This window comes from Callorhinus ursinus, unplaced genomic scaffold (assembly GCF_003265705.2).
Source record: "Callorhinus ursinus isolate GAN/ISIS: 27379988/994484 unplaced genomic scaffold, GSC_fseal_2.0 scaffold46, whole genome shotgun sequence".
Classification (NCBI taxonomy): Eukaryota; Metazoa; Chordata; class Mammalia; order Carnivora; family Otariidae; genus Callorhinus; species Callorhinus ursinus.
This window is the reverse complement of record NW_027397108.1, coordinates 11,195,677-11,219,669: the sequence shown is the minus strand read 5'-3', so window position 1 is coordinate 11,219,669 and position 23,993 is coordinate 11,195,677. Positions and strand designations below refer to the sequence as shown.

The window sequence follows — 23,993 nt, the reverse complement described above, 5'->3', positions numbered from 1 at the left end:
GTGCAAGTCTGAGCTAAAGTCAGATGGAACGTCTTAGAGAAGGCTGATGGTCAGCCCAGGGCAGGAAGCTGTCTGCAGCTGCAGGTCATCCAGACACATGGAGGGCCCTCTCACCCACTGCCCCAACACCCTGCATGGCTCCGGGTGCCTGCACGGGAGGCTCTGGCAGGGGCCCCTGTGGTCTGCATGGAAGCAGCGCCCACCCCGGGAGGCACACCACTGAGCACACGGACCCTGATCAATCCCACTTGTCACCTGGGAAGGACACTGGTATCAAGAGCACCTCTCTGTCCTCTCCCTGACTGGCCACTTGGGAGAAACGTTGAGGGCCCACAGGGGACAGGCCACAGCCACCTGGCTGGTGCCCCAAGGAAGTTCTCTGGCCCAGCAGGGCAGCGTCCTCCCCGGCCCAGCCCAGCTGAGGGCTTGGGGCAGAGAGGACACAGCCGGCAGGCGCTGCTCATACCTGGCACGCGAGTGGCGGTCAGGGGGTTGGACAGGGCCATGCCGATCTCCGTCATCCCGTACCGCTCCAGCAGAGTGTGGCCTGTGATGTCCTGCCACTTCTCCAGCACAGGCAGGGGCAGGGCAGCCGATCCCGAAACCATCAACCTACCAGCACAACAGAGGCGGCCTTAGCTTCTCGGAGGCGGCCCTCGGCCGGACAACGAAAACCAGACACGCAGGGCATTCTTCAGTCAACACCAGTACCTCGAGCTCACAAGAAATGCCAGTCGGGGGCTAAATTTTAACTCTGTTCTCTTAAAAAGAATTTGTTGGGTCCATCTTAGAGTAAAACAGGTCTTCAAAAGGAACAGGTTACTGAAGTAAAAAAATAATTCTAGGGTCTTTGGAGGCATGCTTTGCACACGACTAATGTGCTGTCTACAAACAACCCTAAATCACAGCAACACTAGTAAGAATTTGGTTTGTGGATGAACTGCTTCCAGGTCTAAGGTGCAGGAGATAGTCCACAGCTGCAGCTGGCGGGCTCACGGGGGTGATACCTGTCACTTTGGCCCAACGCACACGCACCACACTGAGTGTCCCGTTCACGCTGGCCAAGCAGCTCGCTCCGTGTGCCATGAAAGGCTGTGCTCACCTCAGATAGCCTGTCACATGTCCCCGGTCCTGTGAAAACTCACCAAGCCCCCGACTTGGGTGTGCACTCTCTCAGGGGCTCACCCCTGAGCGAAAATCAGGGAGAAGCATGCTGTGTCTGCAGGGTCGTGAGACAAAGCAGAACAAGCCTCATGCCATGGAAGGGCCCGGAAGATCCAGCGCATGTCTGTCAGGAAGGGTGTTTGTCAGCAGGTCTGGGAGGGGCAGGGCAGGGGTGGGCGTGCTCTGCGGGGGGACGGGGGGCTTGAGGGTCAGAACGGCCAGGGGGCGAGCTCTCATCCTTCCAACTGGACCACAAGACAGACAGAGACAGATTGACAGAGACAGACGCATCTGGACAGACTCACAGAGACAGAATACAGATGGACACGCAGAAAACACAGCTCACTCTATCCACCAGAGGGGGTGGAAAATACTGCTTCCTACAACTTGGGACTGTTTTACTAAACATGTGATATTAGTTGATCTTTAAGGCTTTCTGGGCAGGAGCGCGGACTGTTTCCATTTACCTAATTTTCTCTTCACAAACTGCACGGACAAAATCCTGGACATGAGGCTGGGTGAAATGTCTGTCATAATAATCCATCAGCTTGGCGTAGATTGTAGGCACTGCCATAAATACATTAACCCGTGGAGTTTCACAACCTAAGAGCTTTTCCCAAACCTAGAAAGGAAAAAGGAGGGAGGCGTGAGGAAACAGGCACATGCTCAGACGCGTCCAGACACGTCTGACTCCGGCACGGTTCTCCTGATGGAGACCTCTCCCTTCCTTCAGCTTTATAAGGCCCGCACGTGGCTCCCACTACAGGACGTGTCCCTTGGGTGACACAGCCCCTGGCCTTTCCCGTAGGAGTCCCCCTGTCGGGGACGCTGACGTCTGGCTGCAGGGTGATCTGTGAGGAGGGACAGCCCCATAGGGAGAGAGCAGGGGCACAGCTCCGGCCTCGCGTCTGCCGTCAGGAGAGAGGGCGCACCTCACACTCTCCCAAGTGGCGCCCGTGAGCCTGTGGGTCAGCGTGGGGCCTGGCTCTAGCAGACATGCAGAGACGGAGATTATGTCAGAAAATGTCATGTGAATTTTTATTTCATTTGGTAACCGATGCTTCCTGTGTTAATATAAAGATGCTCCAAGTGCCTCACTGGTTGCAGAGCTTGGGTGTTACCCCCGGTCCTTACGAAAAGCTGGCTCGGCACCTGCATTCTGTGGTGTCTTCACCACCGTGCTGCCAGGTAAGCCTCTGGTCAGGATGCGCACAGACTGAACCTCAGCACCCTGAACACACACAGACCTTGCCCCGTGTTTGAGGGGCCAGTTCCACACACCCTGACCTTAAGTGGAAGGGCTGTGTGGAGGCAGGCGTATCTCTCAGGGGAAATAATACCATTCTTTTAACAACAACAATTAGCACCCCCACATTGCAAAGCATGTAGGGAAACGGGAAAAGGTGACCCATAATCAGGGAGAAAAAGTCAACAGAACCAGACCCTCAGAAGATCCAGATGCTGGAATTATCAGACAAGGAAGTCAGGTAATTACAACAAACAGGCCTATGGAATTTAGAAGAAAAGATGAGCAAAATGAGGGAAAATCAAGGATTTCACTGGAGAAGCGGAAATACAAAAAAGAACCATTACAAAACAGGAGACGTATTATCTGAAGTCATGAATTCACTGGGCAGACTGAGACACGGATGGGGTGGCACCGAAGAAAGGACAGAAGCAGTGAGACACGGGCTCACGGAGGAGGTCCATATGCCGAAGGGGTTGGGGTAAGACCGGAGACCGGGCACGGTGAGCGACCTGCGGGCGACCGAGGAAGGCCCAGCACAGCACAGCTCTGGGCCTGGCAGGGACACTCCACGTCTGTGGGCTCGTGGCCTCAACACAAACGAGGCAGCGCGTCTACCCCACCTGAGCTGCAGCATCAACATGTGCGGCCCCCGAAACTCCAATAAGCTCTGGTTGCAGAAACTGACAAGCTGACCCAGCACTCGCACGGAAGGGTAAAGACCCAGAAGGGTCAGAACAAGTGTGAAAAGGGAGAATAAGTGTGGAGGACTCACACCTCTCAACTCTCGAACTTGCTCTAAAGCAAGAGTGACCACTGCAGCGTGGTGTGGGTGGGAGCCCAGACCCCCAGACCAATGGACTGACTGGAGCCCAGAACAAACCAACACATGCGCGGCCCACTGTTTGTATGTTTGTAAAGATTCTATGTACCTGTCTATCTTAAGAGACAGAGTGGAGCGAGCGAGTGTGGGGGGAGGGGCAGAGGGAGAGCGAGAGAGAAGCAGACTCTGTGCTGAGCGTGGAGCCCGATGTGGGGCTCAATCTCACGACACTGAGATCACGACCTGAGCCAAAACCAAGAATTGGACGTTCAGCTGACTGCGCCACCCAGGCGCCCCATGGCAAATTGGTTTTTGACAAAAGAGAACCCTTACTTTAGCTGGGGAAAGAATAATCTTTTAAACAGACAGTGCTAGGACAACTGAACACCCACCTGCAAAAGGATGAATTTTAGACCTTTGCCACATACAAAAATTAACCCAAGGTGAATCAGAGACTTAAATGCAGGAGCTCAAACTATAAAACTTCTAGGAAAAAATCTTCATGATCTTGGTTGAGCAAAGATTTCTCAGTTATCACACCAAAAGCATGGTCTATGAAATTAACTGATACAATGGATTTCATCAATACTAGAAACATGTGTTTCAGAAGATACCATTAAGAAAATGAAGAGACAAGCCAGACTGGGAGAAAATATTTGCAAACCATCTATCTGACGAAAGACTTATATCCAGAATATATAAAGAATGCTTACAACTCGGTAAGACAAATAACCCAATGCAAAAATGGGCAAAAGTTCTAAATAGTTCACCAAGGAAGATATATGGATGCCGATGCGACCATGTGAAAAAATGCTCAACATCACTGGTTATTAAGGAAATGCAAACTGAAGGGCACCCGGGTGGCACAGTCGGTTAAGCCTCTTGACTCTTGGTTTCGGCTCAGGTCGTGATCTCAGGGTCATGGGATCAAGCCCCACCTCGAGTTCTGTGCTCAGCGTGGAGTCTGCTTCAGATTCTCTCTCCCTCCCCCCACCCTGCTCATGCTCTCTCTCAAATAAATCTTAAAAAAGAAAAGGAAATGCAAATTGAGCCACAGTAGAACTTACACCTTGTATCTACTAGAATGACCGTAATAAGAACTTAAAACAGCAACAAGGGCTGGCGCTGATGTGGAGAGACCCTGAGAGACTAGGGTCCTTGCATACTGCTGGTGAGAGTGTAAACAACAGCCCATGTGGAAAACAGTTTGCCAGTTTCTTAAAATACGAAACATAAACTTGCCCTACAATCTGACAATTCTTTTCCTGCACATCTCTGTAAGGTAAATGAAAACATGTCCACACAAGCATTTGGGTGCAAATTTTCACAGCAGCATGATTCTTAACAGACAAAAACTGGAAGCAACCCGTGGCCCCTCAGACGGTTCATGGGCAAACAGAGCACGTGTAGCCACACAACGGGGTGCTCTTCAGGAACAAAAAAGCAACCACTGTTCCACATGCTACAACACGGGTGAAACTCAGAGCTGTTTTGCAGAAAGAAGGAAGCCAGGCATAAAACACTCCAAGCTCCATGACTCTGTATCCATGCAGCATCCAGGAAAGGGACTGTGCAGAGACAGAGGCAGATGGCGGTCGCCAGGGATGGCATGGGAGCAGGGAGTGAGACAATGGTAGACAGCTCTAGATTTATGAAGAATCACTGAATCATTTACAACAGTGACTTTCACAGTATGCGAGTTACATCTTGACAGAGCTGCAAGAAAGACACAATACGAACACTCGAGGGAAACAAGCTGGGAGACTGGTGAGCGAGAGGGGCACAGACCTGAAGGAGGACATGGGCAGTGTCACAGAAGCAAAGTCCTGGGAATCACTGTAGAAGTGACGGACTCCTGACTGCTTAAAGCAACAACAGTGACAGCTCGTCGTGAAGATAAAGGAAGGAATAAAGAACAGAGGGTGAAGACAGAAAGCACAGGTGCATTAGAGAAAAGCCTTTGACACAAGAGTGACCAAGAGAACAGAAGGGAAACATAAACCACCCATGTCACAGCTAAAGGAGACATCACCACAGATCCCGGAGGCACTGAAAGCACAAGGAGAGAACTTAGGAGCTACAATGAATTTCACAATTGTGATGAAATGGACAATTTCCTTTAAAAACAAAAACCTACCAAAACTGACAGAAGAAACAAAATATAAATATTATAAGTCTTGCATCTGTTAAAGAAATTGAACCCTTAATTAAAAGCCTTGCTGGAGAGGTCTGGCCCAGATGGCTTCCACCATGAGCTCGAGCAAACATTCAAAGAAAGAACAGCCTCAGCCTTACACCACCATGCCCAGGGAGGCAGAAGCCCTTCACAAGGGGAGCATGTGTCGACACAGGAGCCCAGCAAGGAGGTCCCAAGAGAGCTGCAGACCTGCACTCCTCATGAACACACATGCAAAAGCCTAAGCAAAATATCAGCAAATCTCATCTAGCAGTATATAAGAGGACAATACATCCCAACCTTAGGAAGTCTGCTGCAGGGCTGCAAGGTGAGGAAGATAGAAACATGAAAGACTTTAATCAGTGTATGTAACTGCATTAGCAGACTACAGGGGGAAACAGATAAATAATAAATAAATAAAGGGGCAGATGCCGTGTGATCACCACAGCAGACACGGCCGTCTGTAATACTCTACCCCTCTAAGGTAAGAGCTCTCCGCAGACAAGGAGGCCCTGGGTACTTCCTTGAACTAACATACGGCATCCACAAAACCAACAGCTAGCATCACACGTAACTGTGAAATGTTAATGCTTTCCCCAAGACTGTGAATAAGTCAATGATGTCTACACCATTACTGCTGCCAAATCAGTGTTACAAAAGTAAAAATTCTCTGTACCACAAGACACCGTTAAAAAAGATACTGGTTTGTGAAACAAAAACCAGACTGGAGAAAGATTCAAAATATGTAATTCTGACAAAGGCCTTTTATCCAGAATATATAAAGAATGCTTACAGATCAATAACAAAAAGCTCAATTTAAAAAGATCTTTGAGTGACCAACAAGCACACGAAAAGTGCTTAAGAGAAAGGCAAATTTTATAATAAAAATGAGGTAGCACTGCACACGCAGGAGGGTGACTGGAATGGAAAAAGCCCGAACAACTGAGCGTTGGCAGGGTTGGAGCTTTGGCGACCTTGTCGCTGCTGATGGAAGCAAAGAACAGAAACCAGAGTTCGGCAGTTTCTCAAAGTCAAACACACATGACTCCACGACCCAGTAATCCTACTGCTGGGTACTTACCCCAAAGAAATGAAAATACACATCTGCAAAAACGCTTCCATGGAATGTTCCCAGTAGCTTTACTCATAAAGCCAAAATGGACACCACCCAAATGTCCACCAACAGGAAAATGGATGAACAGCAGTGGGACCCTTGGTGATGAGAAAGAATTAGCTGTTGCCACGTGAATGTGGATGAATGTCAAAGATATTATGGGGACAGCATGAGACACAGGAGTATAGTCGCTGTGGTCCATCACGTGCAAGGTTCAGAAACAGATCAACTGCCTTAGAGTAATAAAATTCGACGAGGTGGCTGGAATGAGGCACAACAGAACTTCTGGCGGGCTGGGAACGTTTTATATCCTGACCTGGCGTGTGCCCCACACATGCACATCCGCCACAACACGGTGTATGACTGAGATCTGTGGGTTGTACTGCACGTGCACCACATCTCAACAAAAGGAAGTGAAAACACACACGCACACTGAGTATGACTGACACTACCAAGTGTGGGCGAGAATGTGCAGCAGCCCGCACCCCCTGCTGGTGGGGGTAAAATACACAGCCGCCTTGGAGAAGTCTGTCACGGTTTCACCACAATTGAAGCTGTGTCCAGCCCAGTGGGTGTCCAGCACCGACAGGTACAGATCCAGGAGAGGCGTCCACAGAAAGATCCTGATGATAATGTCCCCCAAACTGGAAACAACAGCACGTCCTCTGTGGCAGCAGGGATAAGCAATGGGATATGACACAGCTACACAAAAGACAAAGTGACAAGGACTGCAGCAAAAGAACGCACCTCAGTAGAGAGCAACGAGCTGAAGGCCACGGGAGAGCACGTGCTGTTGAGTTCATTCACATGAGGAGCACGCGGGATGCACTCACAGCGCCAGGAGCTGGGCCAGCATAGGCTCTGGTGGGAGCAGGGGTGGGGTGCAGTACTGAGGCAGGAGAGGACCTTCTGGGGTGATGAGAATGTCTTCTGTGCTCATCTGGGTGCAGACAGCAGCTGCACAGGGGGTCACAGACATAAAGGCAGATGCTGCACATGCCTGATGTACATACAACTGAACGTACGTAAACTACTGTCAACGAAAGTAAACATCCCCGCTGTACAGACCCCGAGTCCTAACAGCTCTAGGCAGTGAGCATCAGTGAGGGTCGACAGCAGGTGCCCCTGCGGGACGACACCCACTACTGGGAAGTCTCCCCCCTCACCACAACAAAACAGAAACCCTGAAACTCATCTCTCCATCCAGCCACCAGTTCTCAGGGAGTACAGGGGACATGGAAACATGACGGTGTTAAATGACACCGTGAGGACGCAACCCGCAAAACGACACACAACCTGATTTCTTAAACACAAAATGCCAGGAAAGCATAGAGGGGAGCCTGCAGGTGGAGCCACACAGGTGGTGTCTGCACCAAGTAGGAGGCGGGGCATCATTCGGATCCAGTCCCGACACACTGGAGACTACAGGCCGCCCTGGCAGTGAGGACACTGCCCGTGACACGTGACAGCGGGAGTTTTTGCTCAGTACCCCCGTGATGACGGTGCCATCGCAATTCTAAGAAAAGCATCCTTAGCTTTGAGAGATGCAGAAATCATCCGATATCTGGGATTCCTTTCAAATGACTCCTGATGCAGGAGAGATATTTCCGGCTAAAACAAGAATGACCCTGAGTCAGGAGCTGCCGAGGCCAGGTGATGGCACACGGGGCGTTCATCGCTCTAGCAGGTGCCTGAAACATAACCTACTTCAAAAAGTTTTAAGACTTGATGAAGGGGGTTCGATTAGGTTATCTCTCTAAGGCCCCTAAAACTGATATTGTACAATTCTTCACAAGCAAAGAAGTGAACTATTATTTATTAGCAAGAACATATTAAGAATTGATGTTCAATCAACATTCGGGATGACTGAGGAAGTTCACTTAGGTGAACATGACCCCCACACTCTTATTACTGAGCAGAGAAATGAGAAGTGAAGATAAAATGTGGGCGTGGAGAGCTTCCTGCAATCCACACTTCCTCCTGCCACTGAGTGCAGAAGAAATAGACCTAATGGCTCCAAATCACAGGGTACTGAACGGCGAGCCCAGCAAGGACAGGGAATCCAAGGGGACGGGATGGCTGCCTGACGGGGCCCTTACAGCCCAGGTGCAGCCAGGACCTTGACCCGGGCCCACAGCTCTGTCCCCCTACACACCACGGCAGTGATCTGGACTAAGCCTGCAGGTCCCTTCCAAGCTCTGGAACGCTGATTTGCTGGAAATTCTGTGCAGCCTCCTACTACCCACTGGCTTGTAAAAACACGTGGGTCTGCCGAATTGGCGCTGTGCCTGTCACTGGGGAAGGTGTGGCCTTGGGAGGAGGGTGGCCGAAAAGAGTGTGGCTGTCCTGATCTGGCTGAGAAGCTGCCCGACGCCACGTGGCACTTGCACGTGTGGCTGGCCTGTGCGCAGACCCGGCCGCCTTCCAGCCTGAGGAGCCCTGATAACACCCTCGGAGCGGCCAGGCCTCGTTCTGCCCCCAGGGCTCGCCCACCGCCAGGAGCGCTTGGACAGGAAGACACACGACGGCACAGACTCCCACCTCCCGGGGCAGACACCATGAGGGGCTTCCTCCCTCCCAGGCTGCCTGGCACCGGAGGAGGGGGGACAGGCCCCACGGGCTAGCATCCGCTCTGGGGCGTCGTGGTCCTGGCCAGGCCGGGCTTCGCACACAAGGCTAAAGGAAGGATGGAGCACGTGGTCAGCCACACAAAGGGGTGCTGCCGACCCCCAGCACACACGTCATCTACCCAGATGCCACCTCCTGATGCCCGTCTTGGGACTTACCCAAGTCAGCAAAAGGGGAACTGCTGTCCCAAAACACGACATTTCCAACAGCAGAGTCTCCTCCACGCTGTCCCAACTCCTCCGGGAACTCAAAATCGTCCCCCTGGGGATTCCGTGCAGAGAACAAGCCTCCCCAGGCCCTGCCTCTCGCGAGCGACAGCACTTCTGAGGCAGCCAGACCGCACAGCCCCGCTCTGAGCTGAGCTGTCCCAGCAGGTCAGACAGCGGTTCCCAAATCCGGCTGCACACAGGAAGCCCCGTGAGCTTTCTAACTGAGTGAGTCGGGGTGCCTCCCACCACAGATGCAGCCTTGTGAGGGGTCCAGGCACCTCTGTCACTCACCCTGTCCCCACAGCACCCTGCCGTGTCACCAGGACTGGAAAGCAGGGCCGGGTCCCAGGACTGCGGGACTGCTAGGCAGGTGGGGGACCACAGTGAAAGCTCAACCAGCTTAATGAAGGGACCCCGAGGATCAAACCATCACTCATTTTTTGGTAATCTTAAACAACACAGAAAGAGGTTTTCGTGTTTTGAGGTGCTCTGGCCAAAAGTGGGCAATGAGGACACAGCTCCTGCAGCCCCTGTGCACACCCCACCCTAGAGGCCCCCACGCCATGGCTCCCACCCGAGGCCTGTGTGTCATGTGCTCTGCTCCCCCTCCCCAACTCTGCAGACACCCTGATACACGTTCAGCCTGAAGACACACCCTCACCCCCACCCAGATGCCAATTTCTCAGATCCCAGAATGAACTTGGTCTGGGGCCACAGGTCTCCTGGGGCAGCATGTTTACCCCAAGGGAACAGTGTCCTGGGCAGGGGTGGTGACCCCACTGGGAACCCCGGCCTCACGTGACCAGGATTCTGGGGAGCACCCTTGCCCGGCAGATCCCACAGCCCCACTCTGATTCAGTGCCTTTGGCAAAAATGGCTCCCTCCCCGCACCGCCGGCAAGAGGTGGAGATCCTGGGGAGTCGCGGCCAGAGGGAATCCACGGAGACATGGGAGAGACACAGCCTCATCAACAGTCACTTTGTTCTTCAGGCCGCGATGGCCTGCCTACCTTCCCACCTGCCCTCACGTCACTGCCATCTCAGGCCCCATCACAGGGCACGGAGAGTCGGTCACCCCACGGCTGGCCCATGCCGGGCTCAGTGAGGTGACCTGCAGAACCCAGGATCCTGGGCCGTCTAACACCACTACAGAAACCTGGCCCCTACTTCACGTAGATTTCTTAAATAGAAGCTATGAAACCTGTCCTAAGCCAAAATGGTGCAAAGCAAAGAAGCAATCACTGTTAATTTATATGGAAAAATTGTTGAGCGTTTCCAGAACCCCCCAAAACCTGAGGCTTTTCTGATACCTTAGAATACATCTTGCTAACAGATGCACAAAATAAATCGAGATAAAGCAGAGACAGACGTTCAGACACAAATGCGTACAAACCTGGAGCTTTGCAGGGAAGTTACTGCTTTAAGGAACCGCATGATGGATTTTAAGTGGACAACTGTGTTACATTGTATCTATTTATGCTCTGATTCTTCACTTGATACACCAAAACTTTTACTAAACCAAAAACCACCCCCCCCCCCAATGCCTGTGACAGAAATCCACACGCTCACAGGGATAGTTAGGGAAAGTGAGATGAGGTGCAGAGGGTGTGAGCCTGCCGCCCGCCAGCGTGCCCTTGTTACCCACACAGCAAGCAGGGAAGCGGGAGTGAGGGAGGCCCACGCGTCACCCACTCACCCACAACGCCTGGACCCTGCGCTGCTTTAGATACACTCCAGGGGCGACATTCTAGGGGGAGAAAAGAAACGCGCAGGAGGTGGTAATGTAGGGGCAGGGTCAGAAGCGGGGCTGCAGCGAGGAGCGCAGTGCCCTCGGGCCTCAGGGCTGTGGGCAGACTTATTGGAAGAGACGCCGGGGCATGGGAAGGTGAGGGGGACAGAGGCAAGCAAGGGGGCGTGCACCACCCTTGGGGACGACGCCTGGGTTAGCGGGTTGTGAGGGTACCAGGTCCAGGTTAGCTGGGTGGGTCGGGGGGAGATCAGGCCTGGGTTGGGGGGTGGGGGGCAGTGCTTCCTTCCTGTTCTTTCTTTGTGGTTCCTGGGTCTGTGGTTTGGGGAAGAAAAGGCCTGGTTGGTCTCATACTGCTGCCCCAAAGGACATCCCTGCCACACCGACCGGGGCACTTATGTCACTCCCAAATCAGGAGCTGGGGCAGGGGGACTTGCGCAATGTCCACCAGCGTCGGCCATCAGCCACTGGGGCTCCAAGTCAGGGTGCGGCGGCCTCTCCCTCTGTTTAAAGGGCACCTGGAAGCTTAGGTCTCCAGAGCTCTGCCCCTGCCTCTTTCTGCCTATGCAGCTAAGGCGAGGACTGGGGGACCCCTGGCAGCATGGCTGTGGCTCCTGGGAAAGTCCGAAGAAAGCCTGGCTGGAGCCGAAGGGCTGTGCTGGGGAGGCGAGAGCAGGGCACCGTCTTTGCTGTGTCGAGTGCCCCCGGTCCTTGGAAGTCCTCCAAGGGGATGGAGGATTTGGGGAGGCGAGCAGTTTGCATTCTGCAGGGACCCCACTGTGCTGTGGCCCCTGTCAGGATGCTCCCTGCTGAGCAGCCCCACAGCCTCAGGTGACCCCCTTCCCCCAGCCCATTCATCCAGGCCACAGCAGCCATCCGGTCAGGGTTGGGGAGAACAGGGCCCTGGGTCAGAGCCCTGCCAAGAAGGGGCGTGTGCATGGGGGGCGGGGATCATTCATCAGGCCTGCCGGGAGGCCTTTATGTCTAGAATGTGGACAGTGCCCTAGACTGCTGCCCTGAAAGGCATCTTCAAGCTGCAGATTCTCTGTTCCCCTAAAACCTCCTGGGATCCTGCAGCTCCGAAACAAAACACAAACAATGAAGGCAGAGCTGTGGCAGCTGAAGGAGCGGAGAGAAGGCCCAGAGCCCTCTCAGAGCTGTGCCCTGGGCTCTTGGGACAGGTCCGAAGTGACCACCTCGGCCCGAGGGCCTCCACCTCTGTTGTTTTGTCAATGGCCACTCCTTCTCTAAACTCCCCTACAATCGGCTGTCAGCAAACAGGCTCACTGGGTCATACACTGTGAGTTCCTTCTGGACTGAAACTCTAGCAGGAGCAAGAGAAGAAAGGGTCCCCTTCTTCACGCTCTGTCTTCCTGGGGGAGGTGTCCGTGTTGGCTGTGACGTCGCCAGTGTGTGCTGGGCACTCCTGCACGTCCCTGGGGCAGGGCTCACACTGGTCCTCTTTCTCAGAGAACAAGACTGAGGGACAGAGAGGTGGAAGGCTGTCTGGGCTGTGCTGCTCTCAAGAGCCTGCCCCCAGAGCCTCCTCCTTCCCACTCCCAACATCACCTGTGGACTAAGGCTCTGGGCTACGAGGGGTGGACGAGCCTAAGGGAGGCAGGAAGGTGGACGCTGCTGGACGCTGGAGACCAAGGACCCTGGCTTTCTGGGGCCCCTTCGTGAGGCAATGCAAGCTCTGAGCTGCTGGGCAGGGAACCTGGGTGCTCTTCCCAACAGGCCCTCCGATGGGCCAGGAGACTTCCAGCAGCTGTAGTACTAGGTAAGCGCTGCCTGGAGCGCGACCTCGGTCTCCTCCGGCTGGGGATGGTCCACCCTGTGGGACGGGCCCTGCACAGCCACCAACCGGCCTCAGGGGTGTCCTGGGCTCTTTGCTTTGGCAATCTGGCCATTTGGTGTTTTGAGAACTAGTATGACGTGACCTCAACATTCTCTTTTCAACCTTTTCCCTGTGAATAAAAGCTCTAATCATCACATAAGTTATAGCGAAAATCAACAAAAATCTCAGGTCTCTTTCAAAGAGACAGTTCCCTGTGGAGGAAACAGTCAGCCAGCTGTGCAGGGTGGTGCCTCCCAGGACACATGCCCGGCAGCCCTCACCAAGGGCGGTCTGTGCAGCACCCGGCCTCGACCAAGACAGATGGGAAACTGAGGCTCGCTGAGTGTCCTGCGGCAGGTCGGCACCTGACCAGGTCTGTCTTCCCTGCAAAGCAGAATCCTCATCACTGCGCTCTGCTCAGCGGTGGGCCAACCCTGCTGGCCTGGCTGGGTGGGGAAGGTACAGCAAGCTGCAGAGATGCGCACATCGGGGACCGACAAAGGGCCCCCAGCTGGACCTCCCGCTCCAGAACAAAGGAAAGCTGGTGTGCTTGGCTGAGCAACGGACCTAAAACGTCCTGTTCTAATCCACATGGATATGTCACCTCACGTGGCAAAAGGGACTTTGCAGATGGGGTTAAGGCTTTTGAGAAAGGAGGGGACCCTGGACACGCAGGTGGACCTGATGTGATCACAGGGTCCACAGGAGGCAGGCAGAGCCTAGGGTGAGGCGGCCGCAACGCAAGGGCGCTGTGTGGCTAGATGTCAGAAGCAGCAGGAATCAGCCTCGCCGGACGCAGGTAGCCCCGCCCACACCCTGACTTTCACTCCACAGGACGGCCTTCTGACATCACGACTGTCGGAGAATCAGCTGTGTTGTTTCAAGCCTCTCCAGTCTGGGATCATTTGTTACAGCAGCAACAGAGAACCTGCATAGCTGGCAAAGTCCACACTGCAGAGGAAGGCGCCACGGGCACCCAAATCCAGCCATGGCGAGAGTCTGTCCCCAACTTACCAGCTGTGCGCTGAACTCGGGGAGCATCACACAGGTGGCCCCCACCCAGAGGGGACAGAGCAGCTTGTTGACGACGCCGTGCACGTGGTGAAGCGGGAGGATGTGGAGGATCACATCGTCTTTACTCCATGCCCACTTGTGGACCAGCCCCGTCACCTGTGGGATGACAGGACAGCCTCAGACGGGAGGGAAGCCACCAGGCCAGCGAAGCCTCCCCAGCTGGGAAGGGGCGCGGGGAGGCTCACGCTCTGGCGCCCGGCCCTTCAGGGCATCTGAGGGGGATGGTGGCCATGTGCCCGAGGGTCTGTTGGCTCCCTTGCAGACCCCCACGTCCAAGAACAGAGCTGGACAAGGTCAGGGCTTTGGTGTGGGGGGCGTCCCAAGTCCTCCGCACGTGCTCTTGGTGGCTCTTCCCCCAGGCAGTCAGAAGCGTGGTTTTGGCTCCAGCGGGCCCTGGGATTCTGGGCATCCGCAGAGTCCAGGCCTGAATCCGAACGCCCGCCCTGCTCTGCCTGCCTGATTCTGGAACCTCCCTCACCGCAGCTGAACGGTCGGTCACAGGACCTGGGGCCGGGTTTCTGCCACATCCTGAGCTTTGAGTAAGAAGCACCATGAAACACGCCCATTGGAATCTTCTGAAAATCACCAGTGAGGACGCTGCCCGCGTGCCCCTGTGAACGCTACGGGCAAACACACGTGACGTACGCACCCCCTTGCAGGTACCAGTCAACAGATGGTCTCTCCAGACAAAAAGTACCTTGCAGGAGACAAAGAAAACCTATCAATGACGCCGTGCCTGCAGTCAGCCTGGACTCAGTTTACCCCTGAGACTCAATGGCACTGACCTCACACCTCATCTCTGAGGTTCTGAGCATCTCTCTTATTGCTCCTAGCGTACGAGAGTCTGGATCGTACACACACATATTTTTTGGAAGCAGGGAGGGCATAAATGACAGGTAAATAAACTAGCTGGGGAGCTTGGCTGAGATGCTGAGGCCACAGAACATGAAAATGGTGCCCAAACGTAGGCTCCGAGGCCTGTGCTCGGGTTTCCCAGTGCTGACCATACATCCTGAATGTTCGCTCCGCAGCTGCTCACCATTGTGTATGGGCCACTCTGTCCTTCACTGGCTGCACGGCCCTGAGGGGCCCTCGGTGGGCCCCTAAGTCCTTCTTAGCCTGAGGGACCACCCCCGCCTTTCCCAGAGCCATCCCCCGCGGGTTCGCAGGACTAGTGGTCACTTCTGGCGGCAGGCTTCTGGGAGGGCGGGCAGAACAGTGGCAGCTCGGGGCGGCTGCCTAGGAAAGGCAAGACAGGCCACCCCCAGAGGCCCCAGCACAGCAGCACACGAGCACTCACCATGGCCCTGATGTTGTGGTGAGTGCTCAGGACACCCTTGGGCCTCCCTGTGGTCCCGCTGGTGTAGATGATCATGGCGCCTCGGTCTCTCCAGTTCCGCTCCCACACCTCCCACTCCCCAGGCTCCTCGGTCGCCGCACCGTAGACCGTGGGCGGGAGAGGCAGCAATGGGACCCCCAGCTTCCTGACCAGTGGGCGCAGGAGCTCCACGTACTCCTGGCCGGCAAGGACCACAGAGCTCCGGGAGTCCCGGATAAAATACTCCAGCTCAGCTTGGGGGTGCTTCCTGTATAGGGGGACAGCAATGCCTCCGCTCATCCACGAGGCCCACTGTGCGACCACGTAGGAGACATCGTTGGAGCACATGAAGGAGACCCTCTCCTCCTGGAGGTCCCTGCCAGTGCACTTGAGGAGATGGCACACCTCCTGGGACAGGCGGAGGCTGTGGTAGTAAAGATCCTTGTACGTGTGGTGGCCATGCTGGTCAACGAGAGCAATCCTGTCTGCAAAGGCCAGGGCGCGGGTGAACACAGGGGCACTCCTGTCAGAACAGGTGGCTGGGGCCGTGTGCAGGGGGCACCTTCCTCCGCATCTCAAGGGGGCGGGCCGGTGGGAGGCCACGGCACAGAGCAGGCGCCGGAAGGACATCACTGGGTGGGGCAGCATCGCGGACACACGTCCAGCTCAATGTACCTGGGGCAGAGCTGGAAGAGAGAGGAGCGCCAGTTACTGCCACCGATCTGTTCTCACCTCCCGGCCAGACAGAGCCTGCCCGACCTCATTTACAAGGTAACCTCCCCACACAGGAGGCCCTACACACCATACAGCACCGTCCGGATTTACCGTCCAACATTCCAGCTTTTATCTACTCTCAGCAACAGATTTCAAAAATATACAAGATTCTAAAACAATGAAACTCGATAAAACCAAGGAAAAGCAAATTCAGTGCCCTTAAAGTAAATTCTGAAGAATGGTTTTTTAAAAAATCTGAGCTGGAAAATCACTAGCCAAGAGGGGAAAGCCCTGAGGGCTGCTGAGCACCCATTCTCTGTCCATCCGGCACTCGCAGCTCAGTACACGGCCCGCTTCTGCTCCGTGCACTTCCGACAGGGAAAGCGTTTGGGAACACAGTGGCATGCAGAGTCTCAAAGTGCGTGTACGCATCTCCGGGGTGTCAGTCTGGCTTTAAACTGAATCCTGACTCCTCCCTCCCTCTGCGAAGGGTGAGCCAGGCAGGGCCAGGCAGCGTCCTGCCGCGGGTCTGGCTCCATGCCCATGTCCTGCTGCAGGACAGTGCCTCACGGGGAGAGCCGTGGGCGTCGGCACTTAACAGGGACGGGTGCACACTTCCAAGATTGCTTCTGCAGGGACAGCTTAATTCCAGAGGCCAGGAGCCCGCCTGCTACCCTGGACTCTGCCCCCAGCGTAACCAGCAGGCTCCTTCCTAGAGCCAGGGCGGCCCACAGGGTCAGTAACAACCCTTCGCTCTGGTTTGAAATCCCCCGTTCCACAGTTCCTTCAGGGGTTGCTCTTCCCCACCGTTGCCTCTGGTGCTCAGGGGGTAACTGCCTCCCTCCCTGGGCACAGCGCCGGGGCCTCAGCACCTTTCTGGGCTCCGTGACTCACTTGTCCCCGGGGATTTCTAAGGAGACCACTCGACACTGACGGTGAAAATGCACCTCGCATGCTACGACGTGTTTGTGCCTCTCAACCTCACCTTCAAGCACCCTGTTCAGGAAACAAGGGCACCACCTTCGACCCTATCTCACACAGAAGAAAATTCAAGGCTGCTCAGCCCCCAAGTCCCAGACAGAGCTCAGCCTGGGCCTTCCCTCCCCCAGCCAAGCACAGCAGAGCCGGCAGCTGCATCTGCCCATGGACTGCATGCCCGCCGCTCCCACGGGGGCCAGGCACAGGGACCCCAGAGGGCACCTCTGAATGCTACCAGCTGACAGGACGCCTGCCCGCCAACAACACAGCAAAACAGAGGCCATAAGTCTTCTTTCCGACAGGCCCAGCAGAACAGAGACGCGCAGGAATGACCTGGGCAGGGGGGCGGGGGGCCAGGCACCTCTGCTGCCTCCTTCCCGCTCCATCTCCCAAGCCCTCCCCCTGCTCAGATCCACACTCTTCTCTCTCCCAGTAACTTGCTACAGGGGAAAACTAATGTGTTATTGCTTGTTATGAGCACTAAACAGTTTTGTTCTCTGTTCTTAATTTAAGAACAGATTATACACAGTACTTTATAACTACCTAACAAAACAAACAAGCTGCACGGCAGGAAGGATTGCTGGAATGGGGTTACGCCTGGAACGGGAGCCCCTCAGCGTGCTGGCTGTGGTGCAGCGGGGGCTCCGCACAGTCCCCCTCCGCAGACCAGCAGGGAGAAGCTCCGGCGCCGGCCACATGGGGGGAGACCCCGCAGCCGCTGAGGACCTTCTCAGCTGCAGCTGTTTGCTCCGAGGTCCTGTGCGAATATTCCTCAACATTCCACAGCCTCCACCGAATGGTCGGTTCTCAAATGCACCAGACCCGCACTGTTTCCAGGCGCAAGAGGCAGTCATCAAAAGCCGCAGCGTCCTACAACTTCTGCGTCCTTGTCCCGACCCCTACGCAGGGTTCAGAGGTGGATCTGGGGCTGGCTCCACACCTCCGGACTTCTGTTACCATAAAGAAACCTGACACACGTAAGGAAACAGGAAACGTGATAAGCACGTCAGATATGCCAGATTTGGAAAGGAGAGCCGCTGAAGAGCAAACCCGCATAGCCGAGACACGTTTCCTGTCCTCCCTTCTCCAGATCCTCCTGTTTGCTCTTCCGGCGGTGGGAAAACAAAACAAAACAAAGAGAGCCAGCAAACAGAAAACTTGCTACACGGCATTTCTGGCCAGACTCTTGCTGGGGAGAGTACAAGACAGACGTTCTGGGATGCTTGCTGGAGGGGACACCATTCTCCGGGGCGCGAAGGGACAGGGCACCCTGGTAGCCGGACACAGCTGCTTCTTCCACCCCTGTCCCGGGAGGCATGAGAGGTGGTGCCAGACCCACAGCTACAGAAATCGATGCCACTCTCCTTTCATCCACACCCACGTCCACGTCTCCCCCACAAGGGGTCTCCCCTCCAGGGTCTCAAAGAGCAGACACCTCCTGCCTCCCTCAGTGGGAGAGGGGAACGCACTGCCTGCTTCTCCAGGGACAGCAGCATCCTGAGCCAGACCGTGGCAGTGAGAAGCTGGAGCCCGAGCACTTGCAACACAGAACAGGCAAGCAGGGCTGACCCCACCTTCCTCCCCTGCGGGGCCTCGATGGCCTCCATAGCAGGGCTGTGGGTGGACGCCGCAAGAGGCAGTCGCAACAACAGCCCCCAGGGAACCCGAGAGAGGAAGTCCCCTGCCTGAGACCTCAAAACAGCAGGAGAAGCAGTGATCCAAGCCCAGGCCTGGCTGGTCCCCCCACACCCCCAATTCGGCCATAGGACAAGCGGTGAGGAGCGTCCACAATGGGGGGTTGCCCAGAGACACTGACATCTGAGTTAACTCCACAGGCCCCAGCAGCCACAACCCAGGCTGCCCCCAGGACCTGAGGGTGGCCCCTCTGGCTAGGCGGGCCCCAGGGCATCAACTCAGCCCTCCAAAAGGGTAATTCAGCGTCACTTCCAAGATGGGACAAAAAACTCCAGAAAATACACAAGCTTTGTTCCCATGGCTATTCTCTTTAAAACGTGTCTTCAGAAAACAATCAGAGACGCACAGAGGGGATGCTCACAATGGCGTTATTTATGATACTGAAAACTGGGTCTAAACCAAAGGGTCCAGACGGGGTCTGTGGCGGTCAGCCGTGGAGGGCGTGTGCTGGCCATTAGGTAGCGTCCTGCAAGACCACCAAGGACGGGAAGGTAAACACCCAGGTGTTCATAAGGTTACAGGGATGCAGATGATACCTGTCTTTTCTTAGCACTTCCCAATTTTCTCCCAATTTTTCTGCAATGAGCATGTATGACTTTTACGATCAGTCTTTTTAAAAGCCTAATACATGTCATTTGTTTTTTAAAACTGGAGATGCTTCAACTTCGGTATTAGTATTTTCTTTTACACACAAAAAACAAAACCATAAAAAATTTTGTTCTGGATGGTGGATCTACAGGGGGTTTTAAAGTATCTGTAGCTCTCCGACTTCTCAAATGATAGATGCAAACAGCAATGAGAGAACAGCATTCTTCTCTTGGTTAGAACTTCTGGGTCATAGACGGTTTGTGCAGACGTGACGTCGTCAGTCCCGCTGCAGGGACACATGCACACAGGAGGCAGTGCGTCTGCAGCCAGCAGTCCAAGAAGTGTCTGGGCCAGGCGCTGCAGGCTGCATGCTCGCTGTCTTGGGAGGGGCAGCGAGTTGCAGCTGCGAGGGAGGAGGGGCTGCTGGGCCCATGCTGGGGCAGGAAGGAGATGCGGGACGCACGTGCACCTGAGCTCACAGTGGGTGGTTCAGAAGATGCCCTCCCAGTGCTCAGCGGGGGGCCTCAACAAAAATAACTTTTAATTTGAGTAAATAGAGCCAGAGGTCCCCCCCCCCCCCCCCCCCCCGCCGCCAGAGGCTGCACTAATTTATTCTCCCACCAAACATTTGGGAGCATGGGGCCATCCCTTCAAAAGAGCTTTAAGTCACTCAGGTATGTGACCCTGAACTCACTCCCTCATTTAAAAAAAAGGGGATCAGGACCCTGCCTTGAACAAACAAAAACATCAATCTATTCAGGGCAGATGACTGTGTCTCCCCCTCCCAAACACCTCTGGACCCCTCAGGAAGGGAGCCCCACCTTCGACCACGGGGCCTTTGGTTGTGGGGTTCCCTGTCACCCCCAGCGGCACAGCCTGGAGGGACAGGGCCACCAAGTACATGTAATTAGGCCATGGGTTTTCGCTGTCTCAGCTACCCAGCTTCACAAAACTGCTCTCAACATGCCAGCCAGCCCAGGATAAGCAGCATCACTGTGCAGCGATGTGACAGAAACTCAGCCAAAACCACAGAAATCTGCCTTTTGGGGAGCCGGGCCAGCCCTCCTTCTCCCAGAGGGGGACACGCTGCTCTCAGATTCCACAGGTGCCCGGCCAGAGACGTGGCAGACCGGGTATCCTGACCATCCAGACTCTCAGGCAGACCACCAGAGCATGTGGGCCTTGCAGAAGGCTTGCCCGACACACGGTGGCACCTGTGGTCTCAGACTCACACACACCTGGACATCTGCTCCTCTCTTCCTAGTTTCTTCACGTGCGTAAGCCTTCCCATCCCATCTGTAATGACAAGACCTGCTGCACAGCCAGTGCAGGGACAGACGGCCCGGCTGCACAGAAGGGGGACCAGTGGCTGCACCATCCCTAGCACGGTGCTTCGTAAGAGTGATACTTGCATTCAAACGAAGGTGGCTGGTTTTGAAATGAATAAAATGGCACCTGACGGGCGACACCAGCCTGACCCCTCCACCTCCAGAACCCGAATATAAAGCGGAGCCCAGCACTTCCTGTGGTCTGCTGCCTCTGTGGCCTGGGTGCAAGAGGACCACATTCTCCTTGTGGTGGAAGGCATTCATTTCAACACCAAGCCTGTGGTTTCGGGGGTTTTCAAGGTTATATTTTTAAGTGATGGACATTCACATTGCATTTATGAACACTGCATTCAAATCTAAACGCTATATGCTTAAACCTACATCCATATTAGGAAGTAAAACACCATCTCAAAAATGCCATCTGGAGGGATAACGCTTGCTACCCCAGGTCCAAAGTTGACTCCACTGACTTGAGCTGGTCTTGAAGAGGGCGCTGGGGCATGGGCCCTCTCGTCCTAGAGGTCACCTCCCAGGGCCCCCCCAATGCCCGCTGGTGGCACTGCTGCTCCTGGGCCCCACCTGGGCCCCAGCACAAACATCTCCCCTCTGTGGGCTGCGCTTCCACAGCTCCGCGTAGAACAGCTCTGACTTCTCACCCCTTCCCTTTCCGGCAAAGTCTTCAGCACCCTTGAAACCTGGCTCACTGTCTCCCCTGCCTACCAGAAGGTGGCTGCTCACAGGGCCTTCCAAGCGCCTGGCCCTCCGCTGTCACCCCCGGCCCCAGACCCGCCGGCCCGCAGGAAGGGGGCGAGCCCCCGATGTGCACAGGTGCACCCCAGAGTCGGCTGGCCCTCCGCTGTCACCGCCCGTCCCCCCGCAGAAGGGGGCCAGGCCCCCACGTGCGCAGGTGCACCCCACACCCGGCTTGGCCCTCCGCTGTCACCCCCGGCCCCAGACCCGCCGGCCCGCAGGAAGGGGGCCAGGCCCCCACGTACACAGGTGCACCCCACACCCGGCTTGGCCCTCCGCTGTCACCCCCGGCCCCAGACCCGCCGGCCCGCAGGAAGGGGGCGAGCCCCCGATGTGCGCAGGTGCACCCCACACTCGGGCGCACGGCAGGCCCGAGCGGAACACAAATGACTTCATTGCAGGCGTGGGACGGGAAGCGCCCCGGTAACGGGTAAGGGTAACGGGGCTGAGGGCGGACCGCCCGCCCCCCGGCCGCACAGCCCCCCGGCGCCGCGCCTCGGGCGGGGTCACTGCACTTAGCACAGCACGTGACACAGGCCACCTGCGGCCCCTGGGGCGGGGCGGGGTGCCCTTCGCGGGGACCCCTGTCGGGGCCCCGGGGGCGGCGGGCTCTACCTCGGCCGGCGGGGCACTCGCTCCTCCTCCTCCCGTGCGCGCCCCTCCTCGCGCTCCTCCGCGGGCCAGTCCGGAACCGGAAGTGCGGCTGCGCGCGCACCCCGCGTCCGGGCCCGAGCGCGTCCCCCGGCGCGTGCCGCTCCGCGACGGCAGGTTCCGGGCGCCGCCGGGCCGGGGTGTTGGCTCCGGTGTGGCCTCGCTGCCCCGCGCCCCGGTCCCGCGCGGGGCTGCCGCCGCGTCGCCACAGTCCGCTCTGGCCTGCGGTGCGGGCGGGCCTCCTGGGAGGACGGCGCTGCCCTGGGGCGCGCAGCCTGGAGCAAACCCTCCGGACTCGGGGGACGGAAAGACCGAGCGATGCGAAGGGCAGAGGAACGACAGGGAAACGGGCGCAAGCAGGAGGTCCTATTCGGAAAAGAGCGCGGCCTCGGGAGGGAGAGAGGAAATAAAGAGAGACCGAGGAGAACCAGCAGGGCTACGGCTGGCTCCTGGGTGGAGGGCCGCAGAAGGCCTGGGTCGGGGAGGGCGCCGGGGCCGCAGCGGCTCGGCGGGCACAGAGCGTGCGCACGCCAGATGCGAACTACAGCCCGGACAGCTCACTTGCGTGTTGGAGAGTCAGACACTTTCCCTGTTAGGCGCTGAATGGGGGTGTCCCCTAGAATTCTCAGGCTGGAACCTAACCCCCCATGTGATGCTATCAGCAGGTGGACCTCTGGGAGGTGCTCAGGCCATGAGGGACCTTCCTGCCTTGACAACAGGGGCCCGAGGGAGCTCCCTGGCCCTCTGGCTGCGCAAGGACGCAGCCACACCGTTAACCAGCAAGCAGGTCCTCACCAGACAGAGTCCGCCCGAGCGCTGGTCTCCCACTTCCAGCCTCCAGGACTGTCAGTTACAGCGGACTCTGGGCTCAGTCCTACAGACTCCTTCTTCCTTCCCAGCTCACATCCAGTCCTGCTCTGTTCTCCAAAATCCCTCAGGAGCCAGCCACCCCGGGGGGCCCTGGAAACCCTTACTTTACTCCAGATGACTGAGCCCCGGCTGGTCCCCCTGCCGCCTGCTTCCCATGGAAGCCTGAGTCAGAGAGCCCAGCTTCCCTGCTGGCCCCGCTCCTGTTCCTGGGGACCCCACCTCACAGGTGGGAGCGGCCATCCCTGGGAAGACGAACCTGGCAGATTATCTGGTGCGTGTACTCGAGATCTGAACAATCGAGGGAGAGTTTGGGCCTAGAAGAGGGACAATCCCATAGAAAAGGGATCAAGAGAAAGGGTGACGATTCATACAGACAACACCGGAAGATGTGCAGCCAAGACAGAGAGATCATGTTGTTTTAGAAATCTGTTCCCCACAGCACTTACAGACTCACAGCCGCAGAAACATTTACAAGGTACCCACTCCCTGCAAACATTGATGTTGACCTAACCAAGTCTACGGCCAGGTCTCGGAGGGAGGGATGGGATGCAGGAAGGGTGCGCCTGGAGGGCCGGGTGTGGAGGGAGTGAGCAGGGAGTGTCCACCGCAGGGGCAGACAGTGACAGGGACACAGGTGGAGGCTGTTCAGGCACATGGAGGAACTTAGCGTCACCTCTGGGCAGAAAGGGGGAGGGTTTCTGCGTATAACTGTGATAAGTAGACTATAAAATCATTTTTTAAAGGGGGAGGGAACAAGGAAGCACTTCATGTAAACTTTATGGCTCTTCTGACCCCGTGGGAGCCCCTGCCCAGCATCGCCGTGGTGGGTGGCTGTATTCTTGCCTCTGGCCCTGAAATGTACCAAAGGGACCTCCAAGTGAGGGTGCCCACCAGGCACAGTAAATCATCATTGCCCCCCAGTGCTTCCATGGCCTTCCACGGGCCTCGTGGCAGTTCACGAGACGGCCGGGTGGGTGTCTGTGGAGATGCCCACGTACTCCCAGGCGTGTTCCAGACACATGGATGTAGAGCCCCGCCTTCCTGTAGCTCACGGGCTTGCTGTACGGCAGGGGGGCAGGGAGTG

General features: G+C 56.1%; 1 protein-coding gene across 5 annotated transcripts in view; it reads right to left on the bottom strand.

Moving 5' to 3' along the window:
• The window catches only part of ACSF3 (acyl-CoA synthetase family member 3), a 57,875-nt gene extending 35,794 nt beyond the window's left edge, over positions 1-22,081 (bottom strand). For all 5 annotated transcript variants that reach the window (XM_073882409.1, XM_073882410.1, XM_073882408.1 and 2 more), the window contains exons 1-5: positions 22,004-22,081; positions 15,318-16,010; positions 13,958-14,113; positions 1,632-1,786; positions 467-612 (exon numbers count right to left, since the gene is read on the bottom strand). In XM_073882409.1, coding sequence (XP_073738510.1) covers positions 467-612; positions 1,632-1,786; positions 13,958-14,113; positions 15,318-15,983 — 1,123 coding nt within the window. In that variant the 5' untranslated portion in view covers positions 15,984-16,010; positions 22,004-22,081. The remainder of the gene's footprint in view (positions 1-466; positions 613-1,631; positions 1,787-13,957; positions 14,114-15,317; positions 16,011-22,003) is intronic.
• Between the last annotated feature and the right edge of the window lie 1,912 nt (positions 22,082-23,993).